Source organism: Sus scrofa, chromosome 4 (assembly GCF_054392235.1).
Source record: "Sus scrofa isolate SSC_HxYL_T2T_F1_AM1 chromosome 4, Sscrofa_HxYL_maternal_Yorkshire_Landrace_v2.0, whole genome shotgun sequence".
NCBI lineage: Eukaryota > Metazoa > Chordata > Mammalia > Artiodactyla > Suidae > Sus > Sus scrofa.
In genome coordinates this window covers 136,251,879-136,272,840 of record NC_139386.1, presented here as the reverse complement: position 1 = coordinate 136,272,840, position 20,962 = coordinate 136,251,879, and the positions used below count along the sequence as shown (strand labels likewise).

Below are 20,962 nucleotides of genomic sequence, written 5' to 3'. Positions count from 1 at the left end.
GAAATCTACTCACAGCTCCACTTGTCCGGCTTGTGTCACTGGCTCTAGTTTAGGAGGGAAAGAGGGGCGTCGATCTCCCAGCTCAGCCGGGTAAACGCACAGCTGGCGGGAAGAAAGACCTGTCGGCAGGAGGGGGCCAAACGTGTAATAAGAAACAAAACAAAAACTGTAGTCGGGGCGACAGCCCTGAAACGACCCCAGAACAGGAACCCAGGCTGCAGGGATTCGGCTTGGGCTCTGCTCCTGCCCGTGTGAGCTGGCAGAGCCAACGGGGCAACAGCACAGGCTCAGGACAAGGGGCCCCAGTGGGACTTGTCTCAGACAGGCTGCAGACAGACCTCCGACCCGAGGCCTGCTGGGAAACCCACCCGCTCTCCCCGTCGCGGCTCAGGGTGAGACCTGGGCAAATCCGGATGTGCTGCTTTTGCTGCTCGACAGGAGAGCAGCCTGGTGTCATGCCTGGGCCCAGGCTCCTTCCAGGGCAGCCTTGACTGTTCCTGTCTCCCAAGATAGGTGGTAGGAAAATTGGAAAGAACAGGGACTATCATCCAGCATTTCCCTGTGTGGCATGCACGCCAAGGTGTACACTGTGAATTTACTCCAGTGTATTGAAAAAATGTGTGTGATTAACTTGTCTGCGGCATATGACACTGGTTTTCCATTTATGGTGGTGTTGCTGAAACTTGGCCTCTGTCCACGGGCGCTGAATAGAACCGCAGAAACAGAGCTTTGGGTGGAGAAAAAAATAGCTTTTATTGCTTTGCCAGGCAAAGGAGGCCATGGCAGGCTAATGCCTTAAAACCCATGCCCTCGCACTGGAGAAGAATTGCAGGGAGTTTCATAGTCTAAAAGAGAAAAACCAGGTTTCAGATAAGAGTCAGGATGGGGGCAGACATGCATCCTTCCTTCTCTGGGGGAATCTGAGTCCTGGAAGCTGGAGTCAGGAGACCTCAGCCTGATCACAGTGGGGGTCTTCTAGGTTAGTGCCGAGAATAACGGTACTTGTGAAAAGGGTGTTTTTTGTTTGCTTGTAGTTTTTGCTTTTTAGGGCCACACTCTCACCATGTGGAACTTCCCAGGCTGGAGGTCAAATTGGAGCTACACCTGCTGGCCTACACCACAGCCACAGCAACCCAGGATCTGAGCCACATCTTCAGCCTACACCATAGCTCAAGGCAACACCGGATCATTAATGCATTGAGCGATGCCAGGGATTGAACCCACATCCTCATGGATGCCAGTCGGATTTGTTTCCACTGTGTCACAGCAGGAAATCCCAGAAAAGGGTGTATGATCAGAGATGAGAACAAACTAGGAAAGTTCCTGCAAAACATCATATGCTAGTAATCTTTAACCCACAGGCCATCGTCCCCAGGGTGCCTCATCTTTAGCTCACAGGTGATTGTGTTTAGGGTGCAATTAAGCCAGGGAGAAGGACAAGGAAGAACTCTAAGCTGTTCAATTTTACGGAGTTCCTGTCGTGGCGCAGCAGAAGCGAATCCGACTAGGAACCATGAGGTTGCAGGTTCAATCGCTGGCCTCGCTCAGTGGGTTAAGAATCTGGCGTTACTGCAAGCTGTGGTGTAGGTCACAGACACAGCTTGGATCCCGAGTTGTTCTGGCTGTGGTGTAGGCCAGCAGCTGTAGCTCAGATTGGACCCCTAGCCTGGGAACCTCCATATGCTGAGGATGGGGCCCCAAAAAGACAAAAATAGAGTAAAAAAAGCATAAGGAATATAACTTTTCTCTTAGGTGCGTAAGACACCTATGTTATCCTATGTATCCCTTGAGAGGGACCCAGGATCCTGCCCCAGGGCTGTACTACCCGTTTCTTGCCTGTTCCTCCCTGGTCTCTGCCTCCCCTTCCTTCCCTGACTAGCACCTGTCTGAAACTGCCCCTGGGAACTCAGGGAAGGTCACAGTGGCTGAAGGAGGCCTCTTTTCGTAAAAACAAGAAATGGGGGACCCAGAAAGCCTTCAGTGCCCAGGAGCCCCATAGGGCCCTGGTTGGTTACAGCAGCCACATGAAGTTTTAGCTTAATAATAAATTTAATTGAAAAAAATCTAGGGAAAATGTGATAATAATATTACACAGGGTACTTGAATGTGGTAGAAATTGTAAAGGTTATCTGCGAGGGATGGAAGTCTGGGATAATAGCTGAAAATGTGGAAAGGAACGCAAGGTATACCCAAAATACGCACTACTTTTTAAAGGCTACTCATACCACGGATCTTTCCAACAACGATGAAACCGAGAATGTGTGGTGAACTCACGTGTTACATGACTCTTTTAGAGGTTGGTTATAATTACACAAAGTTTATCTCCAATTCACTTTTTTTGTGTCCAAAATGACACATTGTGGCATGTGCTGGAAGTCTATGACTTACTTTAAAACGTATCCGAAATTAAGACAGTAATGGTAGATACATAGATATTTGATCAAGCAAATACAGCAAAATGCTAACAATTATAGAATCTAGGTGGTAGATAGGAGTGTTCACTGTATACTTTTCAACTTTTTTTATGCTTTAAAATGTTTGTAATAAAGTGTTGATGAAAAAAGACATCAAAGTGCCTTCTCTTATGTACAGATTTGGTTGACTTCACAGGTGAGTTGTGACATCATGTACAGATCAAACACAGACTCATAACCTAGGACAGACAGCACTTTATGCTCTGCCATTTCCCGTCTACCAGGTTTAGACAAGCTTTTGTCACTTACCTAATGATTCATATTTGCTCTTAGGTTAAAACATGGGCTTTACACTGGCACCGGGGGTGGGTATGACGTCAGGCAAGAACAGGTGCAAATAGGATCCCTTTTCTAGAACAAAGGTCAGGAACAAGGGGTCACTGCTCAGTATCCGCAGTTGTGAAAAGACATGAACTGCAGGCTCATCACTTTCACAAAAACATCTGGAAGGGAAGGGACTTCCCCTTTTCTGGATTTAATACCCACTGTGCTTTTCCAGAGTTGGAATTTTACACTCTCCTTAGAAGTTTATTTGAAGAGTAGAACCTCCAGTCCAGGAAGTATGTAGACTATTGGGGCCGACACCAAGTTTTCACGACATAATATCGCCGCTAAGCCAAAAAAGGAAGATTACCTCAGCTGACTTAGAAGCGTGCCAATGGCTTTATTGAACAAATAAGGATTAAGTTAACCCAACTCAGGGACAATGTATAGGCATTTTTCTCATTTACTCAAACACTTGTTTGAGAAAAATAAAAATATTAAATGTAGTGCCTGTCCTCAAAATGGTCTCTGCTGTTCTCTCTAAAGTAAGAAAAGGAATGTTACTTATAGGGTTCATTTAACTTTATGAAAACATTTTGAATAAAATGAAAAATAGCTTTCTCCAACTGTAGTAAAAAGTACATAAAAATTAGGAGGATATTTTCATGATGGTTTCTATAAAAAATAAATGATGCATTTTCACAGCAGCTTTCTTGAAAACCTTTTCTTTCTCATGGCGAGATGTACTTTTTCATACGCATATCATTTAAACAATTGTTCTGAATTCTGCAGCAAAAAATTACCCAAAATTACCAACCCACAACTTTTAAGTCAGTAATTTTCCAAATGCCGCTCTAGTTCCAAAAGAAACACAAATCATTTTAAAAAGAAAAAAAGAAAGCAAGCATCACTTTCTTAACCATAAGTGATTTATTGCTCCGGAATAAATATTTGAAAAAATCACATTGGCTTTGCAGCTCTGGTCCTTAGTCTTTTCCTGGTAAAAGATAACCACTCTCCAAGAATCTCTGTTTAGTCGCTCACTTATTAATAATGAACCGAACATCTACGCTGTCAGTCCCAGGCGCATAGCAACGAACTAGATGTACAAGTTCCCTGCTGCCGCCGAGAAATTACACTCAAGAAAAGCAGACCCAGATGATAATCAAACAAGGAGATTTCAGATTTTTATAAACATCTTGGTGAAAACAAGCCAGGGGAGTTCCCTTGTGGTGCAGAGGCCTTGGTTGCTGCTGTGGAGCAGGATTGACCCCAGGCCTGGGAATTTCTGCGTGCCAAAACTGTGGCCAAAAAAATAAGAGAAAGACAGAAGGAAAAGAAAAGAAGGCAGGAGACATTTTCCAAAATTATAACTGTCCACAGCTTGATCAGATAGTAGCATAACTATTTTGTTCTCGTTTCGAAAACCAGACATCCCCATCGTCTTCCTCCCCCAGTTCTCGAAGCGGGTACTGATTGGGTTGGTATTTAAGCAGACGCAAGATGACAAAAAAGCCACCCAAGTCAGACTGGGTAAGGAGCCTTCCAGTGCCTGTGGATGACAAGTGCGAAGATCCCAGGACAGGAACGAGGTCCTTAGTGTTGCCAAAGCAGGGGGGGGGGGGGCGAAGCCCGGGAGCGGAGGGGCTGCTCTCGCCAAGGGTGTGCTTTAGCTTCTATGGGCGGAGGACTGTGGGCGTGGAGGGCACAGAGTGGCAACAAAGCGATAAAACAGAAGAGATGACGGTGGCCTGGATCAGGGCGCTAGCAGTGACAACTGAGGCGCACAGGCCGTGGTCTGGCGTCGTCAGACTGCTGCCAGGTTGTGCACGAGGGTAGGAGAAAGACTCCAGGTTTGAGGCAACAGGGTGGAGTCCAGCCTCGGGGACTGCCGAGGACGCCCGTGACTGCTCTGCGTCGGAGTCCCTTTCTCACCCTCGCGGCATGTGCCTTTGCCTGCGTTTCAGGGACAAGGCTGCCTGATTGCTCTCCTGGGAGCTGGGGCACACAGTCCGAGGCTTCTGCCGGGACTTGGCATCAGGAGTGTTTATCACGGAGGCGCCTTACGGAATTCAAAGTGAACACTGGGCAGGGCAAATGGCCTTCCTCCTTGTACCGAATTGCTCAGGTCAGCGAGACTCAAATTGGGACTTGTTATTATTCGTGAACATAACACCATCTCATCACCATCCAAGTACCTAAAAGTTGATGACCTGAAATTATAAATTACTCAGCTTAAGCCACTCTGGCGCCTGGAACTAAATGCTTTCCAGGAACAGTATCACTCCCAAACCTGTTTCTTTAGGGTCCCTAATATGAAGTTGCACAGTCTGAAAACTTCCAAAGATGTGGGGCTTTGCTTAGACAGTTGGGAAGTCTTCCTTTCCTGCTCTGGCAGTGATGCGATGGGCATCAATACCAGGTACAGAAGTAGGGGTACTCAGCAGCTAACAGGACTTTGTAAGGCACTTTAATAACCACCGTCTTCATAACAGCAACAGCCACACCTTTGTCCGTGGAACGGACGTTGCGTTGTATACGGGGATGTGCTGGCCAGCACAGGGAACTCGGCTCAACATTCTGTGATAACCTAGATGGAAAAGTCCGAGAAAGAGTGGATATGTGTCTACGTTTAACTGAATCAGTTTGTTGTACAGCAGAAGTTAATACAACGTTGTAAATCAACTATCCTTCAATAAAACTTAAAAACATGAAAAAAAGACCAAAAATGCATAGCACCGTCCATCTCACCAGGAACGCATTTAAAAATGCCACAGTCGTCTCAGTCTCATTTGAGCAGCTCCCCCTTCAGCCACTCGGACTTAGGCCCTTCTGGCAGTCCACTGGCAGATTTCTTAGGCTCCTATTCGAAGTATATTGAAAATACAGGAGTTCCCGTCGTGGCGCAGTGGTTAACGAATCCAACTAGGAACCATGAGGTTGCAGGTTCGGTCCCTGCCCTTGCTCAGTGGGTTAAGGATCCGGCGTTGCCGTGAGCTGTGGTGTAGGTTTGCAGAAGCGGCTCGGATCCCGCGTTGCTGTGGCTCTGGCGTAGGCTGGCGGCTACAGCTCCGACTCGACCCCTAGCCTGGGAACCTCCATATGCCACGGGAGCGGCCCAAGAAATAGCAAAAAAAAAAAAAGAAAAAGAAAAAAGAAAATACAACTACTTCTCACCACTTCTCTTACCCTCTCCTGTCTCAATTACCACCTTTCTTGCCCGGATTGCTGCAAAACTGGATGCTAATAGAGAAGATAATAGAGAAATGTCTTCCAAGTTCTAAAGGAAAATGAGTTTGAACCTAGAACTGCAAGCCCAATCGCACAGTGAGGTGTAAGTGAGAAATAAAGGCCTTGTCAGACACCCAAGGACTCACAGTTTATATTCCATGCGCCCTGTTTGGGAGGCTGGGGGGAGTGCTTATACATATACTTCAGCAAACAAAGCAGAAAAAGAAATGAAATCAAGAAAGAATAGGATATCAAAAAAAGTAGCACATGGAAATGCAAAGAAAATTTATCCCAGATAACAGCTAAAAATCACTTTGCCCAAGTTTGACGAAGCTGATTAAGAAGCTTAAAATGATCTCAGAGTTGTAGTGAAGAAAATATTTTCCTTCTGTCAAAGAAAAATAAAGGCAAGAAAATACTTCAAGAATCCCAAGATGAGAGCTAAAAGTACTCTGAACAAATCTGGTAATTCAACTGTATGGTGAAGTGTTCCAGTGAAGAAATTTAGTTTTCTTCAAAAAAAGGAGGGGGGGCAATTACTTACTCCAGGAAAATTTAAAATCTTCAAAAGCCATGACCCAATTATGAAGCAAAAGACAGATGGCATGACTGGAGAAGTTGATGGCTGTGAGATAAAAGAGTCCATTTGAACTTAAATCAGTGTACAGTATCCAGACTTGATAATATGATTGGAGATGGAGTGACCTGGTTTACCCACGAATACCTCTGCACTATCTAGGACAACTATGAGTTACAGATTTGTGGGTTTTTAGAATCAATATACAAAGGAAAAACGTAAGTGTGGCTCTCCAAAATAATACGCATCTATTAACAGCTGATTATACAAGCTAATAGTGTCACCGACAGGGGTTGGAAGTAAAGGGCTGTGGCGAGTTGGAAAGTACAGGCTTGGTCGTTTCCACAGTGTGGAGCCAAGAGGTACCGCTTCAAAATGATGGGTCAGGGAATAACAATCACTAGTTAATAGTTATAGGAGTTCCCATCGTGGCGACTAGGAACCATGAGGACACAGGTTCGATCCCTGGCCTCGCTCCATGGGTTAAGGATTGGGCGTTGCTGTGGCTGTGGTGTAGGCTGGCGGCTACCGCTCCAATTCGACCCCTAGCCGGGACCCTCCACATGTGCAGGTGCAGCCCTAAAAAGCAGGAAAAAAAAAAAACAAACCCGCACGTGGAGAGGAGTGCTGAGGGAGATAGACTGCTTATCATCATGGACGACGACGGAGAACCGCGTAGACGACAAAGCCAGAAACAGCGGTAAACTTAGCCGGATGGAGGGAGCAACCTAAAGAATAAAAAGGGGCTGCTTCTCCCGAGAAGCAGGACTGGCGTAGGCAGCAGGGAGGAAAGCTTTTTATTTTCTCTCTCCCCGAGTTGTTTAAAATGTCTGTTCAAGTACACGCCCTAAAATTAAAATTGCTTTTACACACAATCCTAAAAACCATGAGGGCTGGCAGGCTTAGAAGGGAATAAAAGTTGATTGTCTAACAGTGTAGGAAGATCCCAGAAGACTATAAACAGCAGGTATAAAAACTCGAGAAAGGGTTCGAAGGAAAAGACCAGTTAAAATACAGGCATAAGCCTACTGACCACTACAGCAGAGTCCACAAAAGCAGTTTATTATAACAGTGATTTAAACAACAAATGTTTAGTATTTTCTGCTTAAAATAACAGAGATTAAAACTATTCCCATCCAAAACAGTGAAGCAAAATAGGTGTGGCCCTTAAAGTACTGGAGGTTCTGGACAACCCAGTTTTGGACAGAAGGATGTCATCACACATGTTTACAGATAACACATGACGGCCCAGGACCTCCACATGTTCACTTGAAAGGAATGACTTTAAAATAAGTGATCCTTAAAAATTATCACAATTAACAGCATCGACACCAAAGTTATAATATTTTAATAAAACGTTTACACTTCTGGAACAACTTGATTCATACAATGTACTCGATACAGCAAACAAAACAAAGAAGACAGTCTTCTCATAAAACATTTAAGGTACATTTCTTTTGACTGTGTGTGTGTGTGTGTGTGTGTGTGTGTGTGTCACATATTCTTTTGGTATTCTTCTGGATTGCTATACAAAGCTTTAAAAATGAAAATTCCATATAAAAATAGTTATTTATTTGGTTTTCTAACGAGTAAAATTTCAAATTAAATAACAAGATGTTCCATTTACCCATGTATATTGCATAGAAACAGTTAAATAATATTTAGAAAAACATTGAGAAGTCAGTTTTTTAATGGCTGCTACATCTTTAAGTTGGTGATTCAATTTTATTATAATTTTAAAATTATTCTGTAGGTATAAAAATTTAAAAAAATACTTTCCAATTTAATAAAAACGGCCTCTAGATTTACATTGTCAAACACTGTTGTGATTGCTACAGTGACTATCTTGTAGATATACTGAACCAAAATAAGTTAATTTTTAAAAAATCAATAACATAGTATTATACTGGCAAGATTTCTTTAGAAACAAATGAAGATAATTATAAAGTCAAAGTTATATGTGTACTACTACAAATAAATATGCTCTAAATATAATTACTTTGTTTTAAAAAGCAGAACATAAAAATGCATGGAATAGTCGAAGATTTTTTAATTTAAGTCACCAGTGTAGAAATCTAAGCACTTAATCCCTTAAAAAGTTAGAAGATTTCAATTTAAAGGATGACTTCTCCCTGGGGATATTGTGACTTTCTATGAATCAAAAAAAGAAAGTATTTTTTCTATTCAGATGTTCTTAAAGTATTTTGGTTCAAGTTATTTTTATGCAAATACTCCTTTAAATGTTCTTTCCCTGAATGATTTTGGCCTCATGACATATATTTTAAAGATACATGTGCCTCTGCAGTCAACCCCTCCCCCATTCTAATACCTATACATATATGCATTATAACTATAGACATCTTTTGGGGATTATAAAAATACTTAATTTTATAAGCTTAAATAATTACTGAATGTTAATACAGAATACATTAATAGTTGTATAATTTTACTTTTATTTATAAAAAGGTTTTCTTCCAGCAGCATTTGCATTGCAAACGCAATGCGATGGAATGACATTGCAGTATGCATGGACTCATCCTGCAGACCGGACTGGGCAGCCAGCCACAAGCTTCCTCTAGAAGGAAGATGTTTCAGCTCCAGAAAAGCACTTCCTATAAAGCACAAAAGTCTTGAGGGACTAGTAACTTCTCTGAACCTTAGAAGTGCACTTTAAAGTTACCTCCACCGAATCGGCAAGATTTAATAAAATATCCTTGAGAAGTCCAAGTTATCTTTATCTCAAGAAAAAGGTTCTAAGGAAATAAGTAGAATTATATTAATGAATGGTGTTTTTAACTGAGTCACATGAACTGCTTAGTAACTGACGGGTTTCAAGAGTAAAACAATTTAAACATGATGGTGAGAAATATAAGAAAGCGAGAAAGACTGACGTGAAACTTAAGACATTACGAAAAAAACAAAACTCAAGCACTCATAGCAAGCTTGGTTTTGCTGAGCTCACGTTCCAGATTTCCAATCAAAGTATCAATACTCTCTTGGAGATCTCTGAGATTGACGGTGCGGTCCACCGTGGACCCAGCGGTCTGCATGGTCAAATACGTCTGAAATGGACACCCTTCGGAAGCGGGAGCTGGCTGTTGCATCATGATGTCTGGGTCATACATTTTGCTACGGTTTTCTGCATTTTCTCTGTCTTCCGTGGGGATGTCATCATAATCCACATTCCTCAAAGCCTCTTTTGTATTTAACAGGTAGTCTTCTCCGCAGCTGCTCCAGTCCCCTGCATAACGATTACTAAGTGGACTGTCTAACCGCGTTGGCCTTGGCCTCAGTGCTCTGCACGGACCAGTGCCCCTCAAATTTAACAGGTGAGGTCGTTCTTTCTTCCGCCGCAGATAATTCAGAGAAGACGTCTGCTCTGGGAACAAACTGTCTGCTGACTCTTTGATAGCTAAACGTTGCACTAGAAACAATAAATTTGCTTTAGTGACAGGCATCCAATTTAAAAACACAGAACTAAAGATAAGCCATTTAATAATCAACTACAAACATGCATTAAAACGAAAACATGCACACTACCAAAAGAAAGCATTCCATAATTATTTTTTCTGTCACCAGACATAATCAAGATTAGGGACAGAAGCTAGCAGAATGTTCCGTGGTGCTAATTCATGCCATATCACAATACCCCCAAATCAATCCAATTTCCAATGCTGATTGACTTTCTGGGCAAGTTAATTATTATCTAGCTTTAATTCAGACAGTAGCTAAGCTGACAGCTTCTTCTAATTAAAAGCTACAGCAAAAAGCAGGCAAGGCGTGTTGATGTACAAACAGAACAAAAGAAAAAGCCCTTCATCTGCAGACATCTAAACGAGGCCAAGGCATCTAAGGTGCTCGCTCTAAAAGTTCTGACCTTTGTGGGGTTTCGCAATTCTATCAGCAGCAGTGTCATAATTTAATTTACTAAGCAGCCCAAATTTCACTTTGATAAAATGCATAAAATCTAGACTCGACCACTTGTTACCTTTGGTTATACAGCATTAGCTACTAACAGTCTTCATTTATTGCCTGAAAATAGTACAGAAATTTTACTTTCCCATTCTGGTTAGGAATCTAACAATCTCAAATAACATTCCTCATATGACGACTAATGCGTCCTGTTAGTATGCACCATTTGCACCGGCCAAAGAGATCGCCATGGAGACACATCACTCCACAACAGACCAAGGCTCTACAGCTTACTCTGCTGTGTTACGGAACCAGACACTTGGCAAATGAGCTTAAACACTGAGGCGCAGCCGTTAAAAACTGTGCAAGGCACCTTTCTCTTTCTGCCTGTTTGTTCCCCACTAATAAGTCTGCCTCCATTCCTACCTTCCCTCTCTAGGACAAAGCGGTCATATGTTTAGTGATAATGCACATTTCCCTCTCCGGCACAGAAATACTGGACTCCTACTGCAGATGATAACTGAGCCCAATACCAACATTTACGTGGTTCTAGTTTTCAAGATTTACAGTGATTTTATTTTCAGATTGTATAATTTTTTTACTTAGATTTTATTAAACTACCTGATAAGTCCGTATAGGTATGGCTGTAACAGTTCTGTTTATCTGAATTTTAATGGTGGTTATTACATATGATTACGAATAGCTGAAAGCTCTTGATCTAAAATTTCCTGGAAAATAAAGGTCTGATATATACTTTAACTTGCTATTTAATAACAGTTATTAATCTAGAATGTCCTATGCCATTAGCTAATGCGATTGCAGAATGGATATCTGCATTTTTCTGCTGTTTAATTATTCATATTCCATCTTCTGCTGAAGCTGCTTATCTCCACCAAGTCTGTTTGCTTTTTTCCCTTCATTTTCTTTGCGACCCCGTTCTTCTTGGTGCTTAAGGGTCATGCCTATTGTTTTTGTCAACCCATTACGGTATTCTGCTAACCTTGAGATCATCTGGTTTGTGATTCAACCACAGTAAAACATTTTTGACTCTGTGTGTTAAGCTTGTCTTATTTTGTCTGCATTTTCCAACATTCACCTGCAAAACCCTCATTTCATTTTGTTGCCAGGTGCTCAAAGTTGTTTAACAAAGTCCCTATTCAAAAATTATTTTTATATATTTTCTTGGAAATTATTTAAGAAACCAATTATAATATTTTATATCTTTTAGACTAAAAAATCAATTTCTAAAAAATCAAGTTCACTGGCTTTTTATACTACTGATGTTGAAATGGTTTTCTAGGAAATACGCACTTAAAATGGCTAATTTTAACCCCAAAAGAAAAGTTTTGCTTTTTCCAGTACTGTTGAGACCACCCACCTTCAACAGAATAAAATGAAAAAATGCAGTCAATAAAGTTGCTGGAAAACTTTCAAAATGTAATGATAATTACTAAGAAACTTAATTTTCTTTTCTTGTTTTCCACCATTAGAATTATATTTTATTCATCTCTTTATTAGCCTTTGACTATGTATAATCACATTATTTACTAGAAACTGCGGGAGGCCGAGTCCTCCGTTAGGACCTGGAGACATAAGCGTGAACGACACTCTGCCCTAAAGAAGCTCAGGCTAGTGCAGAAACAAAACAAAAATAATCAGGGAAAGCTGACAGCCTTCCCCCCAAAACACCCCGTCCGAAATCTATTCATCACGGCGAATGGGATCAGCAAACAGCTGGTCTAAGAGTTACGCACTCACTAAAGACATTTCCCATCGAAAAGGGTGAAAGGATAGCCTGTCATTAATTTTCAATATTCTTCTTAAAACAGCAAACCTATTTTTAAAAAGCAACCACTTTATAAAACTCCAGTATGCAAAAAAGATGGAAAGAAGACTGTTTTGGTCAAAAGAGAAATATGTTTCCATTTTGCTCCCTCACCTGCTGCCAACCCAGCCCCAAAACTGCTTCCAAAGAACTCAGGGATTTGGCAGAAGACAATCAGAAAAGCCAATGGCAGGAGGATTTTCGTTCCAGTGCCAGGGCTCTAAATGATCACTCAGAAGACAGGAGCTTTCAAGTAGAAAGCGCTAAGTGAATTATATTCTTGCCCAAAATTTAAAAATAAAAAATAGCAAAGGAGTTCCCGTCGCAGCTCAGCAGTAACGAATCTGACTAGCATCTATGAGGACGCAGGTTCAATCCCTGGCCTCACTCAGTGGGTTAAGGACCCCGAGTTGCTGTGAGCTGTGGTGGAGGTTGCAGACGAGGCTCCGCTCGGATCTGGGGTTGTCGCGGCTGTGGTGTAGGCCAGCGGCTGTAGTTCCAATTTGACCTCCAGCCTGGGAACTTTCATATGCTGCGGGTGCGCCCCCCCCCAAAAAAAAAAGAAAGAAAAGGAAAAAAAATAACACAGAACAAAACAGAAAATTAAGAAAGTGAACGGTGGGCAGGAGAGGCGACCCACTTCTTTTCACCTGCAGGAGGGAAAATCCCAAAAAGAACAACAGGTGGGTACGAACGGCAAGGGGCCCAAACCACCGTGGACACGGGGAGGGGGCCTTGGCCAGGGGGCAGCCCAGTCCCCCCTCTGCCGCACCAGCCAGTTCCGGGGCTGGTGCCTGGACCACAGCCAGGTGGTTTCTGCCTTTTCTTGAATCCAAGAGCAAGCGATTTAGAAAGTGAAGCGGACTGCTGCTCCCTCTCATCTTTCTTTCGTGTTCTGCCTTTCGTCTGAGGTACTCTAACTAAAGAAAATAGCAGGTTATAGAAATGGGGCAGTTAGTGTAAATCCAGCCACACACATCTTTGGAGCAAGGTGCTACACACAAGGAGAATGCTGCTTAAAGTTGTCGCTAAAAAACCATACAGTGATCTCAAATCTGAACCTGCCTTTCTTCTATAACGTGTTGTTTTTGCTCCTAAACCCAAAACTAAGACAGCTATAACAAAATAAATGAAATGACACTAATCTCTGATACAGAATTAATGATAAAGAACTCAAGTTCTGATAAACTTGGCATCTCCTGGCAAGTAAATTTTCATATGCGATTAGAAGACTAAAATGGCTCCTTTCCCAATTTCTCATGTTCATGAAAATTAAAGCAGTTCTAGGAAACAACAGGAAACACATTTAAAACTTGAACTTTGGAGATCCCTATGTCAGGCACCAAATGCAGAAATCAAGACCAATTAACCAGAGAATCTTCATTCAGGACTTTTTTTGTCTTTTTAGGGCCGCACCCGAGGCACATGGAGGTTCCCAGGCTGGGGGTCTAATAAGAGCTGAGGCCACCGGCCTACACCACAGCCACAGCAACTCGGGATCCGAGCCGTGTCTGCGACCTACACCACAGCTCACGGCAACGCTGGATCCTTAACCCACGGAGGGAGGCCAGGGATTGAACCCGAATCATGGTTCCTAGTTGGATTCGTTTCTGCTGCGCCACAACGGGAACTCCAGATTTTTTAAAAAAGACGAAATCAAGAATCCTTTGAACTAGGCTTGTCCTCCTCATGCACACTAGCAATCGGGTAACAAAGCACATTTACTGAGGGCTAACTTTATGGTCAACTCCCTGCTCGTTTCCTGAGATGCTGTATCTCAAACTTCACCACAGTGCCGCGATAGCCACTGTTTACAGAGAAGCAAACTGAGGCTTAGGAAAAGGACAGCATCTGCCTGGTCCACACTGCTGAGTGCCACCCAGATCTGAATCCAAGCCTGACTCCGGGCCCGTGCCCTCCATCTGCTGTGCCCTCCACCGAGCCCCTAGGTGCCCTCACATCTGGCGCTGCAGGGAGGGGAGGGGAGCAGAGGCTACTATCGGGTAAGAAACTGCGGAACTGAAATCCAGGACCTTATAAAACATCTGCTTCAACACACAGTCCTTTTGGCTCTGAGACTACTTAAGACCCGTATCAGGAGATAACTGTCAGCCTCTTGGGATGGACTGGAAGAAGGGACACGGGTGAGAGAGAGGGAAAGACCGGAGATGTGGGTTCAAGCCCGGGTAATATGAAGAACGACTGTGAATACAACAGAAATGTCAGAAGAGGGACTGACTGAAGAAGAAAAATTAAGTCTGCTCTATATCAGCTGAACTAAAAAGAGAAAGGTAAAGAAATTAATGTTTACCGAGTACCTGCTGTGTGCCAGGAACTGTGCTGAACCTTACACACAATTTTTATTTAATCCTCCCATAAATTCTCTAAATATTAAAGTCACATGACAAAAGATGATAGTGAGGTTCTAGGATGTTAAGGAACTTGCCCAAGGTCAGGTTTCTAACAGGTGATACAACCAGGACTCAAGTCCAGATGTGATCGAATCCAAAATGTGTTCACTGGTCTCTATGTCTACAGTGGTATCAGCAAAAGCAGAAAACTTAAATGGGAAAAAAAACCCTAAAGGGCAGGTATCAATTTGTAACTATTTCAAAAGGCAAAATCTAGAAAACTTTTCTTCAGTCATACATGGGCAAATTCAACGATTAGCTAATTCAAACACTCTGTCATTGAAAGAGAAGAGTATTTCCACAGAACCACTTACCTGGCCAGAGCTGAAGTAAGTAATGAAGCACTTCAATGTGTTTTTTAAAATCCAAAGCAGTAGCAAGTTCTTCTGAGTCGGTAAAGACTCTGTTGTTATGGGTGGAAGTCTCTTGCCTCTGACTTAACAGCACTGGTCCAAAGCACACAGCCAAATTCTGGCAAGTCATCTTATTCACGTCCTGGTAAGAAGCCACCAATTTCAAATGATCCAGCAACATCATTAGGGTTGCCTAAATTGAATTACATTAAATTTCACTTAATACAATCATACAGGGGCAAATTCAAGGATACAGTTTATAGCAGAGCATGCAGAGAGGCATCTTGTTACTTTTTAAAACATCATTTTGAAGTTATGCTTGTAAGTTGGACGTTTAGAACCTGAAACATATTTTCTTATAGGATCCTTAGGTTTCAGTGACATAATTTGATTCGCTAAATGGCTAAAAAATATACAGTCCATAAAATCTTCATGAATGCATTCCAAATTTTAACTGGCGTCCATAGGAAAATAGACCATCAACTTTTTCCTCTCTTCCCTCCTCTGAAAAGACAACAGCTAAGGCTGTGATGGAAAAGGGATTAGGGTAAAGAAACGTTCACTTGAAAGTTTGGAAGAATCCTGGAGTCATAATTAGGGATGATTATCCTAAAATCAAGGAAGCTGACCATGGCCAGGCTCTACTATGATCCAGATGAGGAAAAAGGACAATGTGCTTCTTAATAAATATTTTAAGTAGACAAGCCATGGAAAAGGGAAGAATAGCACAGTTAGAAATAAAAAATGTATTGAAAAAATATTTTTTAAGTCTTTGAAGAAACTAGTAAGGGGAATTTGCTCAAGAAGTAGAATGACTATTTTAGGCTGAAGCAATTATGGAAAAAACTGATGTTTTTTGATATCCTGGCATAGGATCAATCATTTAATAAATTAAATGTGTAATTTCTTCTTCATAATTGAATTGGGGAAATAAATGGCAACTATAACCTAGAATTTTGTTAAAGTATTAAAAAAAATGGCACATTATTTCTGAAGCCAAAACTGACAAGTGGATTTGGTGACTAGAAGCTAACTATTAGCCCTGGCAAGAGCGAGTCCAGAGAGAGAGCTGGGTAGGAGGCCAGAGAGCATAGCTGAGGAGCGGCTGGCACTGCAGGGGCGCCCTCGGCCAGAGTGAGCACCTGCTTGATGGTGGGCTGTGAAGGGAAGGAATGGAGGGAAATGGATCTAAAACAGACTACAACCGATACTTTCAAATCAAAGCCAGTGACACGCTGGCTAGCGCGCGCGCGCGCACACACACACACACACACACACACACACACACACACACACCCTGGGTAAATATACTAGGTTCAATTTCAGTAGCAAAACAAGAAACACAACCTAAAGTAATAATCTTTTTACTTTTGTCTACTAAATAAAATCAGCCCAAAAATGTAATCGTTGTGTCCAGTTTTGAAATTTAATATGAAACACATATTAATAGCCTCAAAATGTTCACATCATTTAAATCAGCAGTTCCACTGAGATTCTATTCCGAATAATTATAATGGAAAATAAATCTGTGGACAAATAAATACAAATAGGTGCAAAACCTAAATATTATACAGAAGAGAGTAGCGATTAAATTGTCAGATCCACTCGACGGAACATTACGCAGCCTTTTTAAAAAGAACGTTAGGAGGAGTTCCCATTGTGGAGCAGGGGAAATGAACCTGACTAGTATCCAAGAGGGTGAGAGTTTGATCACTGGTCCTGCTCAGTGGGTTAAGGATCTGGCCTTGCCATGAGCTGTGGTGTAGGCCGGCAGCTGTAGCTCTGATTCGACCCCTAGCCTGCGATATGGCCCCAAAAAGAAAAAGAAAAAGAAAAAGAATGTTAGGAGTTCCTGTTGTGGCTCAGCGGTAACGAATCCAACTAGTGTCCATGAGGACTCGGATTCGATCCCTGGCTTCACTCAGTGGGTTAAGGATCCAGCGTTGCCTTGAACTGTGGTGTAGGTTGTAGATGCAGCTCAGATCCCATGTTGCTGTGGCTGTGGCGTGGGCCGGTGGCTACAGCTCCAATTCAACCCCTATCCTGGGAATCTCCATATGCCAGGGGCGCAACCCTAAAAAGAAAAAAAAAAAAAAAAGACGAAAAGCAAAAAAATAAAAATAAATACATTAAAAAAAAAAGAATGTCAACAACATGAGCTTTAAGACCAGAGAGATCTAAATTCATATGACTGACCACAATACTCGCAAAAGCTACATAATCTTGGGCAAGTGATTTAAACTCCCTGACATTGGAATCTTCACTTAGAAGAAACATGCTTACAGTTTCACCTTGCTCGGGTGAGGGGTCTTTCCACCACTCCAGCCACCTGGTGGCTTCTGCCCACTTCTCTGTGGCTGCCCCCTCCCCACCCAAAGGAGCAGTAACTGCTCGTTCAGATGACTGTACAGTAACTTAGTGAATGAAGTGATCGGGCTTAAAGCATTTCTACCCACTCATTCTCGAACCTTCTGCTCTCAAGAGACACACAGGGAAAGGTGGCCTCGTCTGGATGAGCCTGGCCACATTCTTTCTCTCGTTTTCCCTTTTGTTCTCAACAATAAAGTTAGGCTAAGACTGGTTCTGCAGACTTGGTCCTCCTATCTCTCCTGCAGTGGTCCCTGGAGACAGCGGTCCCAAGATTTAGGTCTGGGAGCAGAGAATGGGGTGAGGCAAGGAGCAGGGGGACTCGGGGTGAGGGTTGGTGAGGTCTTGAGGCTAAGCCCCGTACATCGAAACAGCCACCATATGTCCACAAGACTAAAGGAAATAAAATGCTATTATTGCTGCCTTTAGATAGTGACAACTACGATTTCCACTCTTCTTTCTTACACTGTCCAATTTTTCTACAATAAACATATAATTTTCACAATAAGGTAACAATACTCTTTAAAGACTTATAGGGATTATTCATGCCTAGGCTAAAATCATACATAGAAAAATTGCCTTCTAGATTTATTCTGTTTAAGAAGCAGCTTCTAGATTTACGCTGGGTTTTTTTTTTTTTTTTTTTTTTTTTTTTGATTGCTGTTGCTGCTTTCCAGGGCTGCACCCTCGGCATATGGAGGTTCCCAGGCTAGGGGTCTAATCGCAGCTGCAGCTGCCGGCGTATGTCACAGCCACATCAACGCCAGATCCGAGCCACGTCTGCAACCTACACCACAGCTCACGGCAACGCCGGATCCTTAACCCACTGAGCGAGGCCAGGGATCCAACCCCCTGGTTCCTAGTCAGATTCGTTTCTGCTGCGCCACGTCAGGAACTCCCGATTTATGCTGTTTCGGTGGCCTCCGGCAACTTCTAAGTGCGGCAAATGTCAACCACCTAAGCAATTACTTGCAGCTCTGGAGCTAAGCATTTAACTCCTCAGCTGGCTTCAGGAAGAATGTGCATCGGTTACTCTCACCTTCTCAACATCGGGCAGACAGTCCAGCAGGTCAACCGTGTCCTTGGAGTCAGCTGGATCATTCTCACAACCATTTGACGACATCTTCAAAGGATTTTTTGCCATTGCATCTAACACAGCCTCATAAAGCTGCTTTGTTATCAGAGGAGAAGGAAGTTCTCTTAAATAATCCTTAAGAACACCTTTGGAAAAAAAACAAACCAGAGGCAGATGGCAATTCATCCTTAGAGTGAAACAAAAACTGTGGTGGATTTTTTTTCAAGGTATTATTACGGCGTAGTTTTAATATTCTGAAAACAAAGCAATAACGTAAAAAGAAAGTATAACAAAACAGTAGCATTTTGTATACTTAGAAATTGCCTCATTAACTGACTTTTTGCTTTGAAAGCATGTTAGTAATGTACATACATAATTTCCAGTTATACTATGATGTCTGTTGCTCATAAAGTCATTCTTCTTTTTTTGCCTTTTAGGGCCGCACCCACAGCATATGGAGGTTCCCAGAGCTGCAGCTGCCGGCCTACACCACGGCCACGGCAACTCGGGATCCCCGACCCGCAGAGAGAGGCCAGGGGCTGAACCTTCCTCATGGATACTAGTCAGACTCATTTCGGCTGTACCAAAACAGGACCCCCAGTAAGTCATTCCTGATACACATACCCTGTTGATTCTGCCCCCTCTGTAAAAAGCTCCTCTAAGCACAAGTAAAACAAAATAAGGCATAACGGTCATTGTAAATTCTTCCAATTATGTGAACTCTGAATTTCTAGGCTTTTCATAAGCCCTTGCAGATAAGTGAGCTATACAAATATATTTCCTCTTTGATACGGGAGGGGGCACATATCCCAGGTAGTGAGATAATCTCTCATGTTACGCTGTGGAGGAAAAAAGTCATTCCTAAAACCAAACAGGGAGTTCCTGTCATGGCTCAGTGGTAACGAACTCTTAGCGCCCATGAGGATGCCTCACTCAGTGGGTCAATAAGGATCCGGTGTTGCCGAGAGCTGTGGTGGAGGTCGCAAAAGCAGCTCAGATCTGGCGTTGCTGTGGCTGTGGTGTAGGCCGACGGCTACAGCTCCAATTTGACCCCTAGCCTGGGAACTTCATATGCCATGAGTGTGGCCCTAAAAAGACAAAAAAAAAAAAAAAAAAAAAAAAAAAAAGAAAGAAAAAGAAAAAGAAAGAAAGAAAGAAAAGAAAAAGAAAATCTGAGGCCCTGGAAAGTGATGGCCGGAGACACAGATCTGAGAATGATCCGCTTAGAGACAACCAGAAGCCTGAAACGACTGAGACGATGGTGTGGCACAGAGGGAGGCGGGACGGCCCAGACGCACAGAAGTCCGCCCTGACGGGGTCGTCAGGAAGAGGGTTTCCAAGGCCACCGGGGAGAAGGGCTGAAGGGCAGAATGGCTGAGGAAGCCGACGTGGTAAGAGAGGCGGGGTGGGGGGACACGCAGGTGTGCCGCCAAGGAAATCAAGAATGTTTCAAGAAAGAGTTTAAGGTGTCAGCTGACACCCGGTGACGGTTTGGGTAGATGAAGACGCTGTTCTGGCCTGGTCATGCGGATATTAAAATCATTCAGGACGACGGCAGACCTCGGCTGGAGATGCAAGCACAGGGCAGATTTCCAAGTGCTGACTGACTAAATGCGAATGCCTAAGATTCTGCAGATGACATGAAACAGCAAAGGCCAGGTGGTGCAAGAATGTGCCACAAGCCTCAAAAGAGCCTTATTCCTTAAGAGAGCAGAGATTTCTACTATTAAAAAAAAAGATTTCTACTATGAAAACAGCACCGAGGAACCAAGAGAATACTGACCAAACTTTATCTTTGATATGTGTAAGGAGATACACAAATATAAAGTGTCTGACATATAATAATAATCATTGCATGTTGGAGGTACAGTGATGGTTATGATAAAGCATTGCCTACGCAGCACACGCGCAATAATTGTTTATTTCCATGCCTTAACGTATGTCATGTGATTTTTTACTGCTATCATTAGTTTTCTACAGTGAACAGCAACATTCAGGTTAAAGAGGATAATTGAGTTACAATTAGAAAGTGAAAATGCAATTTTCTGCAATGCCAAATAAAGACACGACGAACGCTTGAGGGCATAATTGTTTGTAAGGATTTCGCATCTGTTCCTTGACAAAGCAAGACTTGTTCTAGTAAAACTCAATATGACCTGGTAGTTTGAGACTTGCCCTATGATGCAATTATATTAAATTAAAACCTAAAAGATCTCCAGAAAAGATAACTTTATAACTTAGTGAAACATATATTTCAAACACCATTATCCTTTATATGATTTATATACTAAGCAACCATTGATATAAGTGAAATTTAAATTAATCCAAGGTCAAGATTACCTACGTCAAACATTTATATGGAACCACAAAAGACCCAGAATCGCCAAAGCAATCCTGAGAAACAAAAACCAAGCAGGAGGCATAACTCTCCCAGACTTCAAGAAATACTACAAAGCCACAGTCATCAAAACAG

At 42.5% G+C, this 20,962-nt stretch overlaps 1 protein-coding gene across 7 annotated transcripts in view; it reads right to left on the bottom strand.

The window, feature by feature from the left end:
* Positions 1–7,592: 7,592 nt before the first annotated feature.
* Positions 7,593–20,962, bottom strand: part of SYDE2 (synapse defective Rho GTPase homolog 2) — a 48,081-nt gene continuing 34,711 nt past the window's right edge. For 4 of the 7 annotated variants that reach the window (XR_014844924.1, XM_001928224.8, XM_085024202.1 and 1 more), the window contains 3 exons: positions 18,454–18,635; positions 15,009–15,240; positions 7,593–9,970 (listed from right to left, as the gene is read on the bottom strand). Coding sequence is in view for 4 of the 7 variants with exons in the window: in XM_001928224.8 (XP_001928259.5) it covers positions 9,471–9,970; positions 15,009–15,240; positions 18,454–18,635 (914 nt within the window). In the remaining 3 variants the exon portion in view is untranslated. Of the gene's footprint in view, positions 9,971–10,534; positions 10,579–15,008; positions 15,241–18,453; positions 18,636–20,962 lie in introns of all 7 variants that reach the window. The other 3 variants (XR_014844925.1, XM_085024200.1, XR_014844926.1) reach the window with 2 other exon arrangements.